Source organism: Mauremys reevesii, linkage group 11 (genome assembly GCF_016161935.1).
Source record: "Mauremys reevesii isolate NIE-2019 linkage group 11, ASM1616193v1, whole genome shotgun sequence".
NCBI lineage: Eukaryota > Metazoa > Chordata > Testudines > Geoemydidae > Mauremys > Mauremys reevesii.
This window is the reverse complement of record NC_052633.1, coordinates 76,685,958-76,705,106: the sequence shown is the minus strand read 5'-3', so window position 1 is coordinate 76,705,106 and position 19,149 is coordinate 76,685,958. Positions and strand designations below refer to the sequence as shown.

At 49.2% G+C, this 19,149-nt stretch overlaps 1 protein-coding gene and 1 long non-coding RNA gene across 9 annotated transcripts in view; one reads left to right on the top strand and one right to left on the bottom strand.

The window, feature by feature from the left end:
- The window catches only part of LOC120374682, a 36,857-nt gene extending 22,299 nt beyond the window's left edge, over window positions 1–14,558 (top strand). The window contains exon 3 of the long non-coding RNA XR_005586205.1: window positions 14,267–14,558. This is a non-coding gene — a long non-coding RNA (uncharacterized LOC120374682). The remainder of the gene's footprint in view (window positions 1–14,266) is intronic.
- SLC4A3 (solute carrier family 4 member 3) overlaps window positions 1–19,149 on the bottom strand; it is an 85,614-nt gene that overhangs the window by 22,205 nt on the left and 44,260 nt on the right. For 6 of the 8 annotated variants that reach the window (XM_039494720.1, XM_039494723.1, XM_039494721.1 and 3 more), the window contains 5 exons: window positions 9,599–9,783; window positions 5,776–5,992; window positions 4,183–4,407; window positions 3,595–3,743; window positions 335–529 (listed from right to left, as the gene is read on the bottom strand). In XM_039494720.1, the coding sequence (XP_039350654.1) occupies window positions 335–529; window positions 3,595–3,743; window positions 4,183–4,407; window positions 5,776–5,992; window positions 9,599–9,783 (971 nt within the window). The remainder of the gene's footprint in view (window positions 1–334; window positions 530–3,594; window positions 3,744–4,182; window positions 4,408–5,775; window positions 5,993–9,598; window positions 9,784–19,149) is intronic. The other 2 variants (XM_039494722.1, XM_039494724.1) reach the window with 2 other exon arrangements.

Here is a 19,149-nt window from a genome sequence, read left to right as displayed (position 1 = left end):
GAAGAAAGAAAAGAAAAAACTAGTTATGTGTCAAGGTACTGTTGCAGGGGAAGGGAGAGAAGGTTTGGGGTGTGTCCCGCTATGCTCCACCCAATAACTGTGCACAGCAACGTGGTTACAGCACACAGGGGGCACTCGTGTTTGGGGGCTTGAGGGGCAGCAAAGAATGGTCTCGCAGGCCCAGCCAGAAATGCTACGGTACTCTGGCCTGCATCAGAGATGTTGTTGCTGTTGTTCTCTGTATTGATTGTGGGAGACACGTGGACACGACGGTGCAGGTGCCTAGATCAGACAGTTGGGCAGACACTAGCACCCCTCCCTGGGGCTGGTTCACCTTGTAGAGTTTATAGAACGTTTCGTAGATGAAGATGAGGGAGATGAGGAAGGCAAAGATCTCCTGTGTGAAGGGCGAGATGTATCGCACCAGGAAGCTGCCTTCAGCTGCCACAATTATGAAGATGAAGACAATGAGCCACAGGCCAATCCACACTCTGCCCGTCAGGTACTCGATGCCTTGGCTCTGGCAGAACTGAAATAGGAAAATGAAGGGTTAATCACGGCCCACGGGACAGCCTCTCCCCTCTGCTCTCCCAGACCCCCACTCCTCCCCTCTCTTCCATTCTACATGGTTCTTTATCAATTTCTGGGATGGCGTGTGTACATTTTTCCACGTAGCCTAGCAGGGAAGGGGTTAAGGTAGGGCTGGAGGGAACAGGAAATGCTTCATTTGATGAGTAAAGTCACAGACTTAGTATCTGTTGTTTCACTGGGCCTGTCCTGCTCAGACTGTAATGCTAGTTACTAGGGTGCATCCCAGGGCACACTGTGCATTGCACATCCCCTCTGCCCTGCTCCCATGCTACAAAGAAACCATGACACCAACACAGCTCCCCAGGAAAACTCCTGCTCAGCCTAGTCACCAGCCCCCCCAGGAGAGACGAGTCCGCATGCTGGGATTGTTGGAAAAATGCCAAACAAGCCTCGCTGTAGGCATGCAAAGGAACTTTCCCAACCAATGACAGCTGAACAGACCTAGAAAAACTCCCTCTGCTGATCAATGCACAGGACATTGTGCTTCAGATACCACCCTCAGTCAAAGCGCTGCACGCTCCAGCCCCAAACCATAAACACGCCCCACTCCTACGCAAGCCTGGCTCCTAATGCCAGGAACAACAGTACAGACCACCGCACTCAAGCACAGAAAACACTACACCTGGGGAAGAAGAAATCACAAACGCTTGTGCTGCTCTCTAGGAGGGAGAAGCAAAGAACTCCGATAGACCTTCACCCGTTACAAAATCCACAACCCCAAACTAGTAATCGAATCATAATAAACACTACAGATCACCAGAGAATTGTCAATCAAATGGCAGTCACCACTTTATATGAACTGTATTGATTTCCAAAAAGCCATGGATACACTGGATAGAACAGGGCTATGGAAGTTGCTATGCTACAATGGAATCCTCAGAAATTTTCATAAAAGCTCCTTATGAAAATATGACGTCAAGTAATACATAACTGACTCAGACATTTGAGGTTACTATGGGCATCAGACAAATATGTCTTATGACACCCACAATCTTTTTACTGGCAGTGGATTGGGTAATGAGAACGACTACAGAACAACTAAGGGGCATACAATGGAGCATAGGCGCCAACTTCTGCTAGTCCCGCTGGGTGTTCGACCCGCCCCTGCCCCTGGCCCTGCTCTGACTCCACACCTGCCCTGCCCCCATTCCAACCTCTTCCCCAAATCCCTGCCCTGGCCCCGCCTTTTCCCCACCTCCTCCCCGAGCAAGCCGTGTTCCTGCTCCTCCCCGCTTCCTCCTGGAGCTTTTTACGCTGTGAAACAGCTGTGGCGGCAAGTGCTGGGAGCTAGGGGGAGAAGCGGGGACGCGATGCGCTGAAGGGACGAGGCGGAGGCAGAGGTGAAGTGAGGCAGAGGGGCAGGGAGGGGAGCTTTGTTGCCAGTGGGTGCAGAGCACCCACCAATTTTTCCTCGTGGGTGCTCCAGCTCCGGAGCACCCACGGAGTCAGCACCTGTGCAATGGATTGTCACAAAGAAGTTAGAGGACCTTGACTTTGTAGAGGACATCAACTTGCTATCCCATGCAAGACATGCAAACCAAAATGCATTATCTCCAGGCCCATGCACAGTTAGCAGGGTTGAAGATCAACACAGCGAAAACTAAAACCATGAGACTCAACACATAACAAGACACAATAACAACAACACTTTCTGGGACTGACATAAAAGAGTTCTGATAAAAGTTTCACATATCTTGGTAGCACTGTACGTACAACAGGTGGAACAGATGAGGACATTAAAGCCAGAACAGCAAAAGCCAGACATGTTTTGTAACTCTAAAGCCAACCTGGAAAAACTGAAATCTTGCCCTCCAAACTAAACTTCAGATATTTAATACAATTGTAAAGCTGGTCTTACAAAGTGGTGTTGAAACTTGGAGACTTATTTCGACCTTTCTATCAAAATTCCAATTTTTCATAAACAACTGCCTTAGACAAATGCTCAATACCAGATGGCCAGAAAGAAATTACAAACAAGGAACTCTGAAAGAGGATGAAACAGAAACCAATAAGACAGGAAGTTATGGAACAAAAATGGAGCTGGCTAGGACACATGTGGAGAAAAGACCTGAATAACATGACAAGACATGGAGCCCCAGGGAGAGACCAACATGCAAACACACAACAGAAGCAGAATGGAAAGCTCCCAGAATGACATGGGAAGAAGCTAAGACTGCAGCAGGAGACTGGCAAAAATGGAAGACAGTGGTGATGCCCGTACATTCTGCGTGAAATAGAGGCATAAGAGAAAGCACTTGAAAACAGAGAGACAGATTCCCTGGAAATGTGGAAAAGAGTGACTAGAACTGCTGTACGTGACACTGAAAGACATTTTTCTTTCCACAGTCCACAACGTAAAGATGCACAAGAATGAAACGTCTCCAAACTGGCTGGCATAGACCCTCCCTGAACATAACTCGGGGATAAGCAAGAGGCAGCACAAATAACCACAATCTAAAATCCACACTAGAAATGAAGACTAATGCTAGGTGAGCTGTTACTGCTCTCCTAGAGAGACTGGACTGGACTGCATGGGTTGCAGGCTACACTGGGATGCAGTTAGCTGAATCTGGAAAATCCTCACCCAAAAGAGAGGAGAAAAAGTGACAGAGAAAAGGAGTGTGGGCTGCACGTATAAGCACTCACCACAACAATGCAGATCAGGGCCTGGTTTGGGCAGGAGCTTATACAGGGCTGCTGGCTAGGACAGCACTGCGAAGCATAATAAAATCACAGTCCTAGACAGTCTCAGTAGAGTGGACCATGGTGAGAGGAGGCAGAACTGACTGGTGTGAGCTGGAATGGACAGGCAGGAGGGCAGGGCCAGGCAGCCCCGGGTGACCTGTGGTATGGTGACAGTCTGCAGGAACGTTTAGGAGTCACCCCTTTTGGCATCAGAGGAGTGCAGCTACCCCCTCTGAACAGACAAACCATGGCAAGTGAAGCACAGTACAATGGCAGAGGAAGCGTGGGGCAACATGTGACATGATGGCTTACAAATACCTTGAAAAAAGCTTCTTCAAATACCAGAAGGGGCCCCGAGAAACCAATGACAAGGAGCGGCTGAGCTCCAAGGAGGGAGAACAGGATCCCCAGAACTGAGGTGGAGATGATCAGCTCCGAGACCCCCATGAGACCCTCTGTCTTCTCTCCTAAGAGAGAACAACGTGTATGTGATAAGAACGCTGTGGAGAGCACAGTCCCCAACAGAGTCACTCTGTTGCGGATACACTATGCACGGGCAGGGAGACCCCTCCTCCCCCCTGCACAGACATAACCGCCCTGCACTGGACGGGGGGCTCACATTTGAGGGTAGAACCCCTCTCTAGCTCTGCTGTGACCACCCTTAGAATCCTGCATTCAAACACCCTGCAGGGTGCTCAGAAAAGAGCCACAAACGGAGCTGAAGCTGGAGAGGCCGAGTTACAGGGAGAGAGTACAAGCCGTGTGCGCAGCACAGCTGCAGCCTCCTGAGCGAGCAGCGCTGAAGCCCTGAGGCCAGGCCGGCACAGAATCTGACGGCAGAGCCAGCACCCCCAGCCCAGCCCGGGCTCATTTGTGCAAAGAGCAGACAGAAAGCAGGCCCATTACCTAGGAGTCCCCCGAAGGTGATGGCAGGAGAGAGAGCAGCAAAGTAGATGAAGAGAACGGCTGCAAGGCACTGGCTGTGCAAGGCGTCTCTGATGTCACTGAGATATTTGGGGTACCTGCGCTTTATGTCCTGAACCAGACCTCCAAAACAAATGCCGGTTCGCCTCAACGGGTCGTCCTCAGCGTCCCCCTCCTCTTCCTCCTCAGCCTTCACTTCACACAGCTCTGGGGAGACATGGTGTATGGGGGTTACAAGGGGAATGTAGGAACGAGAACCACCCCTCTCTCCTGGGGACAGATGCTGGCACATGTTGTACAGACAAAACTACACAGGATCTTTTTGGGAGCAAGACAAAGATGCCACATTTATTATGATAATTTGATTTATGAACAATAACTAATATCTTAATCCTTATACACACACATTATACCTAATACCTATACACACACACACACACACACACATATTCATCAGATGTTCTTCAGCTGCTGCATAGTTACCAGTCCTGAAATAGCTTGAGTTCGTGGCTTGAGTTTGCAGCTTGGGTTCGTAGCTTGTGGCGGTAACTGGCCAGGAAAGCCGGGCACAAGGACGAGCTGGGTCTCTGTTGGGCAGGCACTGATGTCCTTCCATGTTGGCAGCAGAATGTTACTCTCCTCAAAGTCTTCCATCTGACCCATCCTTTTTGTAGGCTTTAGTTTGAATCCAGAGTCTCTAGGTCTTGCTGTGTCCTGCTGCCTCTGGGTTTGGCGATTGATCACCCGTCAATTGCAGGCCTGACTTTCAGCCTGGGACCTGGCTTTGATCTTCCTTCTATTGTACCTTTGCTTTTTAGGGTGGACTCTGCTTACTGTGTTAGGGCTCTTGTCTGCATCTTCAGCCGGTGGGGTTTGAACTCTATTTCATCAGGACAGGCTGGGGCTGGAGGTTGATTCCATCATCCATACATGCCTCAGTCACACATCTAAACTAAACTAATAAGATTACAGCAGGGTTTACAAAACTGAAGGTTGGAGGAAGCTTTTACAAAATGGAGTGAGCGTTTTAAAATGGGGGTTGAATTACACTGTGGCAAACAGTGAACAGAAGGTACAATATAGACAAGTGTAGTGAATGGTGAACAGAAGTTACATTAATAAAGTGAACAATTAAAACCAATTTCATTTATCAGTTCTACACACACACCCATCTCCCACAGAACAGGTGAGCAGGGGGGGAAGCTCGGCAGGCTCCCTATACACCCCACATGAATCCTGGACTCTCCCCCCTTGGCGGTGCTCTGCCCCCATGGCCGGTCTCCGCCCCCCCAGGCTTCCCACCCCCCCATGGTCATGCTCTGCCCTCTTGGGCTTGCCAACCCCTTGGCCACGCTGTGCCCCCCGGGGCCTCCCACACATTCCCATCTCTGTTGCAGGACTCAGCCCCGCTCACCCCATACTAGTTGTCCTTGCTTTATCCTGTGCATGGGGGGAGGGGCCCAGAGGCCTTCTAGCCAGTACTGCCCATGGCACAGCCTCCACTGCACCCTCCCAGGGCAGACAGGGAGACACTGGATGCAAATTCATTATCTGCCAAAAACAGAGTGAAGAGACCTTTAGCTTCCTGGACAACCCCTTCCTTCGTGGACTTCTTCTGCTCCCTCTCCTTCCTCTTCCTCAGTAACTCTTTCTGGAAAGTAGCAATAGACCTGAGCAAGTCTTTCCCCTCCACTTCTGATGGGGGGATGACAATGCTGCAGTCCAGGAATTCGTTGATGGCGTTGAGGAGGTCCTGGCGGTCGTCAGCCATGTACGCAGCCTCGTGGAAGAGCTGCAAGATAGACAGGAGGCTCAACCAACCCAAAGACACCACCAGAGCACAGCACCTGCCCTACGGCCACAGCCTAACAGACCCACATGCGCCAGCATCCCTACACTCCTTTCCATGCCAGATCAGCTCCATCTCCCCTGGGATCTCTTCTCCTTCATGTGTTGGATCAGATCAGTGAGGCTGCTAGCTAGGTATCCCTGCCACCTGGTATCAGAGCAATGTGCTCAGCTAGCCAGTATCATCGCTCCTGTCACACTAGGGTTATGTCACAGTTTTAGGCTGTTCTAAGGGACTTTTCCCCATGGTCTCTAAATGCCAGGAGTCAAAGAGATGCTCCTTCTAGTTCAGAACCCAGTTGATTGGTGAGTCAGGCACTCAGGGACCACAGAGATGGATGGAGTATAAAAACTGGATAGATGGTGCATACATAGATCAGACCGCTGGTCCACTTGGATCAGAATCCAAATTCCTGATGTGACCCAAAAGAGCACGTTCTCTCTAGTCTCATCTTGTGCACTCTGCCGCACTGACAGACTAGCAGGGAGGAAACCAGCATTGTGGGAAAAGTCTGGGAATTGTAACTAGGGCACAAGAGAACAGCGCTGCCTGGATTGCCCTCAATGCTTGAATCATCTCCAGTTCTGCCTTAAGAAAATGACTATACTCAAACGTCATGCTTCAAGGCTTCATCCAGACGCCTGCAGGAGTCAGGAAGGAATTTCCCCCCCAGTGCACAATTGGCCAGATGTATTCTGGGTATTTTTTTCACCTTCCTCCAAAGCATCAGCGATTGGCCACAATTGGAGATGGCACACTGGTGGGGTGGACAGTGTTCTGAGGTGGTACAGAGAAGGGGGAGGGATAGCTCAGTGGTTTGAGCATTGGCCTACTAAACCTAGGGTTGTGAGCTCAATCCTTGAGGGGACCACTTAGGGATCTGGGGCAAAAATCAGTACTTGGCCCTGCTAGTGAAGGCAGGGGGCTGGACTCAATGACCTTTCAAGGTCCCTTCCAGTTCTAGGAGATAGGTATATCTCCTATTATTAATTACTCTGTCTAAACACCTGATTGGGATGTGTTGCTCACATGCTCAGGGTCATTCTGATCGCCAGATCTGGAGTGGGGAAGGAATTTCCGCTCCACCCCTCAGGTGAGATTGGCAGAAACCTTGTGGAGTGGGGGGGTTCGCCTCCCGCTGCATGCTTTGATCTAACTGAGGTCTTTGGGCTTAACATGGGGTATCTGGGTGAAGTTTAATTGCCTGTGGTATACAAGTGGTGATAGCACATGAGCTCATGGTTCCTTCTAGCCTTAAACTCTATGAAACTATGAAAGAACTTGGAATGCAGGCACAAGGGGCAGTCGGTGCCAGGGGCTTCTCAGAGACCTGACTGTAAGAACATGGAACATGGGGGAGGCAGCCAAGTGGGAACTGCCAGAGGGAATCCTTGCAAGGAAAGAGCAGGAAAAATGGAGATTAAGGCCACGCCTACACTATGGCTCTTAGGGTGACCAGACAGCAAGTGTGAAAAATCGGGACGGGGTAGTGGGTAATAGGAGTCCATATTAAAAAGAAAGCCCCAAATATCAGGACTGTCCCTATAAAATCAGGAGATCTGGTCACCCTAATGGCTCTACAGTGGTGCCATAGTTGTGCTGCCGTAGCACTGTAGCGTAAATATTACCTGTGGCCACGGGAGGGGTTTTTCCATTGCTATAGGTTATCCACCTCCCCGAGCTGTGGTAGCTTGGTCAACGGAAGCACTCCTCCACTGACCTAGCCGCATCTACACTGGGGTTAGCTTGTCATAGCTACAGCGCTCAGGGATGTGACCCTCTGCAAGCTGTAGAGATGTCGACCTAACTTTCAAGTGTAAACCATGCCTATGTTTCTGCTGCCCGGAGGGTTAAAGGAAGAGGAGAGGTTTAGAGAAAGCAGGGGGGACAGTAGTGCAAGGAAAAAAGCAGGCCCATTAACAACGGATGGAGGAGTTTAATGAGGACTGTGAAATGGCTGAGGTAATGCACTGCTTTCAGAGCATGTCTGCAGTGAAAGGGACAGGGACAGAATTAGAAGCCTGCAAGGAGGTCAGGGACAGCTGAGCTCTCTGCAACATACACACTCCATGGAGCTGCAGCTTCAAATCCTGGCAAGGCTAACTTGGCCCTTCAGCCTTCTGATACCCAGCACGGCACCAACACTAACTAGCTAATCCTCACACCTGTGTGCAAGGTCACTACCATCCTTTCCAGTTCACTGGCAGAGAAGCGGAGGGAGAGGGAACTGGACTGCCCAGGGCCACCCACAAAGTGAGTGCAGAGCCAAGGTTAGAACATTACAGCTCCTGGTTCCTAGTCCAGGGCTCGGCCCATCAGGCCCATGCACCTCACTCTGTGGTGTCTTTCAGCTGAGAGCTCTCAGAAGCCAAGGAGCCACCTGCTCTGCATGAACAGTCTAGTGCCGAGCACAGGGCATTCGGCCAAACTCCCCTCCAGTCACTCAAGTGTCCCTGTTAGTCTCACAGTCCCAGTCAGTCCCTCTTGAGCAATAACCAGCAGATCCCCCAGGCTTCTTTGGATGGACTCCCGTCTTCTGGATCACGAAGCTGCACTCCATGCAGCCTAGGAGTTTCTGTGCTGACGCCGAACTGGCTGGGTTTGTTACCCAGCAAACAGCTGGGGATATAAAGTTTCCTATGTACAATCTCCTGCAGCCAAGAGGACACTGAAAGCTAGTCCAGGAATGTTTCATTTTCACTCTCCTCCAACCCTGGATGTCTGTAGCAGGCGCCTATAATTGTCTCTCCTTTGTCATTCCTTGTCAGAGAATGAGTTTCATTGCCATGCTATTTAGTCCTTGGAATCTAAGGTTAGACAATAATCTGCAACGGTCACTATCACTTCTAGCCCTTGATGTCTGAGTTCCCTATGCCAGGTATTGGGCACTGACACAGAAAAGCATCAACCCTCCTCTCATTCTTCCTCTGCCATTTCAGAGCAGATTCTCCCTTCTGCCTTGCGCTGGATGTTGGAAGTCACACTAGCTGAGCACAGCAGCCTCTTCTCCTCTGTCAGCCACTGAGGACCCCTTCACTCCTGCCCTTGGAATGAAGTTTCTGGGAATCTCTCCTTTTGCGTTCACCTCCCAATTTAGCACTTCCTGCCCCAGCCTGATGTCTGTCCTGGTCTTTCTCTTTCACAGAATCATAGAATATCAGGGTTGGAAGGGACCTCAAGAGGTATCTAGTCCAACCCCCTCCTCAAAGCAGGACCAATCCCCAACTAAATCATCCCAGTCAGGGCTTTGTCAAGCCTGACCTTAAAAACCTCTAAGGAAGGAGATTCCACCACCTCCCTAGGTAACCCATTCCAGTGCGTCACCACGCTCCTAGTGAAAACGTTTTTCTTTTGTACTGAGCCATCCTCCCTGTCCCAGGCTTGGCTTCTCTGATAAGACCTGTGCCTCTCAGCACTCCCTGTCCCTAACCCCTGTCCAGAAGGGACTTGGTGCAGCATCTCTGCAGCTTTTCTGTCCCGTGTCTGACCTCTGTCCCACCATACCACCATTCTCCATGCTCTAGCAGGAATGCACACCCAGCGCCTCACCTTGTCAGACATGAGGGTAGAAATGGACCGTCCAATTTCATGGTAATCGACGTTGGCCTGACTGGGTCCCAGCAGGACAAAGATAAACCTGACCGGAACTGGGACCTCCAGGACAGATTCCAGGAAGACAGCCTCATTCAGCCGGACAAAAGCCATAGTGGGCTGTTCAAGGAACTGCACACAGCCTACCAGGAGGCAAAGAACAAAACCACAAGGTCATGGCAGAAGTCAGGAGTCCCAGGCGACAGAGACTGCAGCCCCAGAGCAGCACTGGCATGGAGAAGGGATCCCCTGGGCACATGCCCCATGGCAACTCTCTCACTCAGGCATATGACCTCCCTGCACCATCTGCCAGGACATGCCCTGGTAACATGTTGACAGAGACATACCTCACACCACACAGCCTGAGGGAACTGAAACATAAACCTGAATCTCAGCTGTCACTGAAAATACAAATAAAGTCTCTTTTCTCGGCTTTGACAACACTCCTGACATAAACCTTCGGACGGGGTTGGAAACGTAGTACGAGATAGCCCTTGCAGTGCTATAGTTAAGGTTGCACAGAGGTTTCTGTTTACAGCCAATTTTTCAAAGTGTTCTACAATCCACATGCATCCTGAGATTGGTCTGAACATTACTGTGCTGGTTGAGGATCCCAGTACAGTTAGTGATGCCAGGTTAGGATCAGTTCGTCAAGAGGTTCCTAAGATGCAGCCCCCACCAAAATTACTTGATTTAAAAATTTGCTGTCTCTTATCGTGTATTTTTGCCCTGCAGCTAGGGAAAAAAAGAGGCGGGATCAACAAGGAACTGACATGAGTTTATCTCAGCTAGTGAAAGCCAACAAGCAGTCCATTTTTTAAAGTGCTATAAAATTAACAGGCATTTTCAAACAGGCTTGAAATGTAGCCCTGGTCTACTGTGACGAAGTGAGACTGTTCTGTAATATTTTTATGAGTCTAGTATGTGCCTCAGTTTCCCCTATGTGCTGTGTTGTTACCCAGTGGGTGGAAAAGGCCACTCAGAACAGGCCAGGAGACATAGGTGTGGGTGTCACCGAGCTGTCTGGGTCTGGTCCGGTCCCCATAGCAATGGCGCACTGGAGAACACAATGGCAAATCCAGTCCCCAGGACAGTGACACCTAGCAGCCAATGTCCCGGAGGGATACAGATTTCCCTACCTCTCAGCAGAGAGGTTGAGCAAAATCCTCCAGCTGGAGAACAAAGGCCGGGGGAGGTGTGAGGAGGCGGATCAGAGCTGGCTGCTGGAAGGAATGGGGTCTCTCACCTGGAGTCTGACACAGGAGATCAGACGGAGGGACGGACAGAGATTGAACCAAGGGGATTGCTACAGCTGGGTTGGGCTCTGAGCTAACCAGGATGGACTGTGCTTTAGCCTTCAGTTCTTGAGGCTACCCAAAGCCCTTCCTGTGCTGTGTCCAGTTAACGAATAACCTGACGCTTCTGTGCTGTGAGTGTCCCTGCAGATGCTGGGTGAGGTGCATTAGTCCCTGAAGAATGGACAAGTCTCTCTTGGGGTCTGTTGCTGTGGGAGGAGCTCATGGGGTGGAGCAGGGGGGCTGACGGCCCAGAGGTCCAGTCTTAGGAGGCAGTGAAGCTGCATGTCTTCCCCTGGAGGAAGAGTGAGACCCCCTGGGGGTCTGACCCACTGACGGGTTCCTCCTAGAGACCCTTCCAAAGCCAGGGTGTAGCACCAACCCTGCGGATCCACGACATCGACACAAAGTGTTTGTAACTATTTACTATTTTGGTTAGGGATGCGATTCTTTATTAAAATAGCTAAATCAGCATGATCCTTAGTGTGGACACAGATAAACTAGTAGAAAGGTGCCTTGTATTTACAGTCCCTACATTCACAGCAAGAAGCTATACCAATAAATATTTATATGGATAAATTCATGGTGGCTAAGTCCATAAATGGCTATTAGCCAGGATGGGTAAGAATGGTGTCCCTAGCCTCTGTTCGTCAGAGGATGGAGATGGATGGCAGGAGAGAGATCACTTGATCATTGCCTGTTAGGTTCACTCCCTCAGGGGCACCTGGCATTGGCCACTGTCGGTAGACAGATACTGGGCTAGATGGACCTTTGGTCTGACCTGGTACGGCCTTTCTTATGTTCAATATAAAGATTTAACAACATAAGAATCCTTGAGGGGGCCACTTAGGGATCTGGGGCAAAAATTGGTCTTGCTAGTGAAGGCAGGGGGCTGGACTCGATGACCTTTCGAGGTCCCTTCCAGCTCTAGGAGATTGGTATATCTCCAATTATTACCTTTATTACCTTATTACCTTTAAGAATGTCCATACTGGGTCAGACCAAAGGTCCATCTAGCCCAGCAGCCTGTCAGGGAGACTCAGAACATGGGGTTGCATCCCTGACCATCCTGGCTAATAGCCACTGATGGACCTTTATAACTGTCTGCCTCCACACGAGGGGTTGTACCACTTTAACTATACAAGTTTCAAACTGATAAAGTTAAAACGGTACAAAAACAGTGTGTAGACAAGCCCTTATTATGCCAGCTGAGGGCCTGGGGTACAGATTGTGGTGTACATTTAGAGCCATTTGTTCAGTTGGCTCCTATGATACAGCTCCCCTCAGAATAACCTCATAGATTCACAGTTTAAGACCAGAAGGAACCAGGACCGGTGCAAGGATGTTTCACGCCCTAGGCGAAACTTCCACCTTGTGCCCTTCCTCCCCCCCCCCCCGCCCCGCAGCAACTCTCCCTGTCCGCCCTGAGGCACCCCCCTTGCAGCAACATCCCTTCCAGAAAGGCCTCCAGTCTGGATCTGAAGCCATCAAGAGTTGGAGATTCACCACTTCACTTGGGAGTTTGTTTCAAGGGTTAATTACTCTCCCTGTGAAAAAACTATATCTAATGTGAATTTGTCTGGCTTCAGCTTCCGCCGTCAATGTTAGTGTGCCTTTCTCCACTAGATGAAAGAGCCCGTTAATGTCCCATATTATCTCCCCCAGAAGGTATTTAGATACTGGAGTCAAGGCACCTTGCCATCTCTTTACGACAAGGTGAACAGACCGAGCCCTTTAGGGGCTTGTCCTATATGGACAGTTAGTGTGTGGGAAGGGTGGGTGTAAGTCTGCAGGGCACTTCCTTGCCACAGCACTAACTGGCCATGCACCCTTCTGCCATGCACGAACAGTCCTGTCGCATGCTTTGGTCTCCTGTCCAGCATTAGATCAAAGAGCACGATGGAACTTCTAGTGCACAGTAGCAGAATCCACACAGCCAGTTAGTGCACAACAAGCTAGTGTGCTGTATATTTACACCCCAGCTTTCTACACACTAACTCTCAGTTTAGACAAGCCCTCAGTCTGTCACTGTAAGAGAAGGTTACTCACCCTGTGCAGTAACAGGTTCTTTGAGATGTGTCTCTCTGTGGGTGCTCCACCACAGGTGTTGGTGCGTCCCTGCACTGTTATCAGAGAGTTTCGGTAGCAGTGCCCGTCTGGCTTTCAGACTGCTGCAGTCAACGCATTTTGGGGGAATACGCGACTCACCAAGGCATAAGAACATATGAACAGCCATACTGGGTCAGACCAAAGGTCCATCTAGCCCAGTGTCCTGTCTTCCAACAGTGGCCAATGCCAGGTGCCCCCGAGGGAGTGAACAGAACAGGGAATCATCAAGTGATCCATCCCCTGTCGCCCATTCCCAGCTTCTGGCAAACAGGCTAGGGATGTCATTGCTGCCCACCCTAGCTAATAGCCATTGATGGACCTATTCTCCATGAATTTATCTAGTTCTTTTTTGAACCCTGTTATAGTCTTGGTGTTCACAAAATCCTATGGCAAGGAGTTCCACAGGTTGACTGCACATTGTGTGGAGAAATATTTCCTTTTGTTTGTTTTAAACCTGCTGCCTATTAATTTCATTTCGTGGCCCCTAGTTTTTGTGTAAAGAGTAGTAGTAAATAACACTTCCTTATTTACTTTCTCCACACCAGTCATGATTTTATAGACCTCAATTACATCCCCCCAAGTCATCTCTTTTCCAAGCTGAAAAGCCCCAGTCTTATTAATCTCGCCTCATACAGAAGCCGTTCCATACCCCTAATAATTTTTGTTGTCCTTTTCTGAACCTCTTCCAAGTCCAATATACCTTTTTTGAGATGGGGCGACCACCTCTGCACGCAGTATTCAAGATGTGGGTGTACCATGAATTTATAAAGAGGCAACATGATATTTTCTGTCTTGTTATCTATCCCTTTCTTAATGATTCCCAACATTCTGTTCGCTTTTTTGACTGCCGTTGCACATTGAGTGGATGTTTTCAGAGAACTACCCACAATGACTCCAAGATCTTTCTTGAGTGGTAACAGCTAATTTAGACCCCATCATTTTATATGTATAGTTTTCCAATGTGCATTACTTTTCATTTATCAACACTGAATTTCATCTGCCATGAGGACGCAGAGTGAATGTCCATCTGACACAGACATAGCGTCGGGGCATGATGTGCATCGTTTAAATCCTGGTGAACCAGGCATAGCTGGATGGGGGTGGTTGGCCCCAGGTAGACCCTAATGGTCTGAGAGGGAAATATAAAAAATATTTTTTTAACACAAAGAAGGAAAAGTAACCAACTAATAACGAACTATAAACTTTTAACTATTTCTATAAGTGTTTAACAAGCTAGTCAGGACACCATTGGGAGCTCCGTCTCTGGCTGAAGACATCTGAGAAGGAACTAAGGGTGTTGGGTTGCATGTGCTAGATGAGGTGCCAATGGTGCTGTGAGACAGGAACAGTGCATGCATGACCCAGAGGGACACTGCTGCTGAAATTCTCCGATCAACGGCGCAGGGATGCACCAACACTCAAAGTGGAGCACGCACAGGGACATCACTTGAAGAAGAACACATTTTCTCCAGCCCTGCAATCATTTTTATGTCTCTTTTCTGCTGTCTCTCCAGTTTTTCAACATCCTTTTAAAAATGTGGGTACCAGAACTGGACGCAGCAGTCATAGGCAGCAGGGTGGAGTCCCCCTTTGGGAGGGGCTAGCCCCCAGCTCCCCCCCTTCCACCTGCACCCTCCCCACAGCTGGAGCCCCAAGACCCCCTGCCCTGCCCCCCCCCGATGGCCAGAGCCACAAGTCCCCATACCCCTGCCCTCCAACCACCCATGGCAGCGTTTCAAATTCCATCTCACCAGTGCCATATGCAGAGGTAAAATCACCTGCTACTTGCTACTCCTGTTCATACAACTGTGACAGAGTGCTGGCCAACAGCAGCTGTACTAGCACTCTGATCACTGGGTCACCCTGGAGTAAACTTCAGGGCAAAGCTGTGCCCAGCTGATAGACTGGGGATGGGATGGAGAGAGCTACAACTCACTAGCCCAGAGAGTAGAAAGGCACAGGAAGGAAGTGTTTGGGGAAAAGAGAGGCACTGGCAGGCTTTTGAGAGTCAGCGCCAAGAGCGATCTCTCGAGGGAAGATACCGTCTGTCTCCCCCCTCCTTGGCGGAGTGAGCTAGGCAATGTATGCCATGGTAAGTACAGAGCATCACCAGTTTGTAAGGGTGGTGTGGAAAGAACACCGTAAATAAATTCCACAAGATGTTTGACCAGAAGGTCTCTGAGTGGTTTGTGGCTAGACAAGAGACAGGAGCAGGACAACACAATGTCACAACATCCCAGGACCATATTAGCACTTTTTGCCATAGCATTACATTGGCAGCTCATGTTGAGTTGTTTGGCCACTATGACCCCTAAATCCTTTTCAGAGTCACTGCTTCCCAGGATACAGGCCCCAATTCTGTGGGTGTTGCCTGCATTCCTTGTTCCTGGATGTACAACTTTGTTTTTGTATTAAAATGTATTTTGTTTCCATGGATCCAGCTTACCAAGTGATCCAGACCATTCAGTACCAATTACCTGACCAGCCATTATTTACTACTCCCCCAGTCTTTGTGTCATCTGAAAATTTTATCAGCAGCAATTTTATATTTACTTCCTGATCACTGATGAGAGTGTTGAATAGCATCAGGCCTACCACTGATCCCTGCAAAACCCCACTAGAAGCGCCCCCCCCCCCGAGTCCCTACTTTTTGAGAGTTGTCTGTGAGCCAATTTGCAATTCATTGTGGTCTACTGATATTGCGGCAAACTTCTCTTGGAGACACTGCTGAAGTTTCTCCTGAGTCACTAAATCTTCAAGGGACTTGACGCTGAATTTATTTCATACTGATTTTGCCTGCTTGTGATGCCTTGAGGTGACCTGGAAATTCATGATTAATCTAACAAGGCGATGGTCTGTCCAACAGTCATCGGTTCCATGCATGGCCCTCGTGATGCAGACATCCTTCCGATCTCGAGCTCTAACAAGAACATAGTCAAGAAGGTGCCAATGCCTGGAGTGAGGGTGTCTCCAGGTGGTCTTATACTTCTCACCTTGTCTGAAGAGGGTATTCGTGATGATCAGGCCATGTTCTACGCATTTGCTCAGGGGGAGGATGCCGTTGAAGTTAGCCTTTCCTACTCCAGATCCATTCCAGAGACCTGACTCCCGCCTGACTCTAGCATTAAAATCTCCGAGGAGAATGATCTTGTCCTCCTTGGGAATGTTGGTCAAGACTGTCAAGATCTGTATAGAATTGTTGCTTTATCGCCTCGATAGAATCAAGTGTTGGGGCATATGAGTGTTGCTGAGCTCAAGATGAAGTCATAAGATGTTCATTGATTCTTACAGGAAATTCTGTAAGCTGAATGGCAAACTTATTCCTAATAGCAAAACAAACCCATGAACGTGCTTGTTCTCTGCAGATTTTCCTTTCCAGGAAAAGGTGTAGCCTCCACCTTTTTCTCTCAGTTGACCTTCATCTGGGCACCTTGTCTCACTCAAGCGATGTCGATGTTATATCTCGCAAGTTCCCTGGCGACGGTAGCAGGCCGCATTTATCTTTGTTATCCATTAGGGTGTGAACATTATATGCAGCAAAAGTCACTGTCTTTTTATAGCTTCAACCGCAGGCAGAGTGATCCCACTGGACGTGGTAATCCAGCCAGGAATGTATGAGACAGCCTAGGTTTAGGGCACCTTTTCTAGCCCTCTCCCCATGCGGGATGAGCAGAGGTGTGATAAATGAAGGCGGGGGAAGGGGGGTAGCTACCTTTTATGGACACCCAGACAGTCAGTTAGCTATAAAATCCTTGTTAGTAGCTGTTCTCTACTTGCTTTACCTGTAAAGGGTTAACAAGTCTGGCTGCCATGCATAGGTAAAGGGAAGTGAGTGGACACCTGGCCGAAAGAGCCAATGGGAAGGCTAGAACTTTTTAAAATTGAAACAAGACTCCCCTTTTGTCTGTCTGTGGTTGTTCTCCCGGAGAGGAGACACAGAGCAGCAATGCTGTAAGAAGCTTTGAGCCAGGTATGAAAAATCATCAAATCATCCTGTCATGGTGCGCGACTCACCGCTGCGGCACCTCCTGCCGGTCATCTCAGGGAATTAGCATTTCCAGGCTCCGGAGCGCCCTCTGCAGGATGGTGCCCCACTGCTGCTGGCCCTCAGGTCCCTCCCAGGATCCGGTGCCCCTTGTCTTTGGGGTGCTGCCCCCTGGCAATACCCCCCCAGTCTCAGGGTCTCCCCACCCAGGGAAACCCCCAACCCCTATCCCCACCTTGCCTCAGTTGTGGGCTACTGCCAGTCACCATCTAGCCCCTGCTCACTGGGGCAGACTGCACTGTAAAAGCCACTCATCATAGGCAAGAGGGGATTGGACCTGCTGCCTCTGCCTACCCATGGGCTGCCCCCTGCAACCCCAGTACCTAACTGGCCTTCCACTAGGCTGCAGCCTGAGAGGTTTCCAGGCCAGAGCTCCCCAGCTCCCTTGGCCTTCCCCCAGCCCTGCTCCACTCCAGCTACCTTCTCTCAGCTTCCTGCAGCCAGGTCCCTCCCTCTCAAAGCTAGAGAGAGTCTGTCCCTGGCTTCTGGCCCCAGCCCTCTTATAAGGGCCAGCTGGGCCCTCATTAAGCCAGCCTCGGCCTGATTGGGGCATGGCCCCCTTGCTGAGGCTGCTTTCCCCAGTCAGCCTAGTAGCTGCTTTCTCCCAGCTATAGCCCTCCCTAGGGCTGCTTTTAACCCTTATTCCTCAGGTTCTTACACATCCCTAGAAACAATTCATTTGAAACCCCAGATATGTAAGTAGGTCAGGAAATGTCTAGGAAGACGCAATTAGGTTTATCTCTTTTATTTCTTTATGGCTTGTGGACTCCTCTGTGCTAACCCCAGGTGCTTTTGTTTTGCTTGTAACCTTTAAGCTGGACCTCAAGGAAGTTATTTTGATGCTTAATCTTTATACATGGTTCTTTATAAAATCTAGCAATAGTCTGCGTTTTTAGATGTATTTTCTCTCTTTTTGTTTTTAATACAATTTACCTTTTTTAAGAACAAGATTGGATTTTTGTGTCCTAAGAGGTTTGTGCATGTTGTTTAGTTAGCTGGTGGCAACAGCTGATTTTGTTTCTGTCATAAACATACAGCTCAGGGTGGCATAAAATCCCTCCTTTACCTGTAAGGGGTTAAGCAGCTCAAATAACCTGGTTGGCACCTGACCAAAAGGACCAATAAGAAAAGAAGATGTTTTCAAATCTGGGGTGGGGGGGAGTCTTGTTTGTGCTCTCTTTGTTTGTTCTCTCTCTGGGCGAGAGAGGGATCAGGCAGGAAAAAAAATCTCCTAAAAACCTACCTGAAATGAGCATCTAAGATTACAAAAATTGTAAGTAAAGGCAAGGAAATGTGTTAGATTATCTTTTGGTTTAGCTTGTGAATTTTCCCTATGCTAAGAGGGAGTTTTATTCCTGTTTTTTTGTAACTTTGAAGCTAAGCCTAGAGGTGAATCCTCTGTGTTTGAAATCTTTGTATTTACCCTGTAAAGTTACCTTCCATCCTGATTTTGCAGGTGTGATTCTTTTACTTTTTTTTTTTTAATAAAATTCTTCTTTTAAGAACCTGATTGATTTTCAGTGTCCTAAAAACCCAGGGGTTTGGTCTGTGCTCACATTGTACCAATTGGTGAGGATATTATCCTCAAGCCTCCCCAGGAAAGGGGGTGAAGGGGTTTGGGGGAATATTTTGGGGAAACAGGGACTCCAAGTCACCCTTTTCCTGAATCTTGGTCTAAATCACTTGGTGGTGGCAACACTACCGTCCAAGGACAAGGAAAGGATTTGTGTCTTGGGAAAGTTTTAACCTAAGCTGGTAGAAATAAGCTTAGGGGGTCTTTCATGCAGGTCCCCACATCTGTACCCCAGAGTTCAGCGTGGGGAGGGAACCTTGACCGTTTCTTTCTCAGCTCTTCCCCGGAGAGGGTGGTGTAGAGCCTTGAGGGTACCCTACAGGAAGGAATTCCCAAGTGCTCCTTCCTGGGTTCTCAAAGGGTGGGGGGGTTGCACTTGGGTGGTGGCAGCATCTACCCATCCAAGGTCAAAGAAAAGCTGTAACCTTGGGAGCTTAATACTAGCCTGAAGTGACCAGTATTAATTTTTAGAATCCTTGCTGACCCC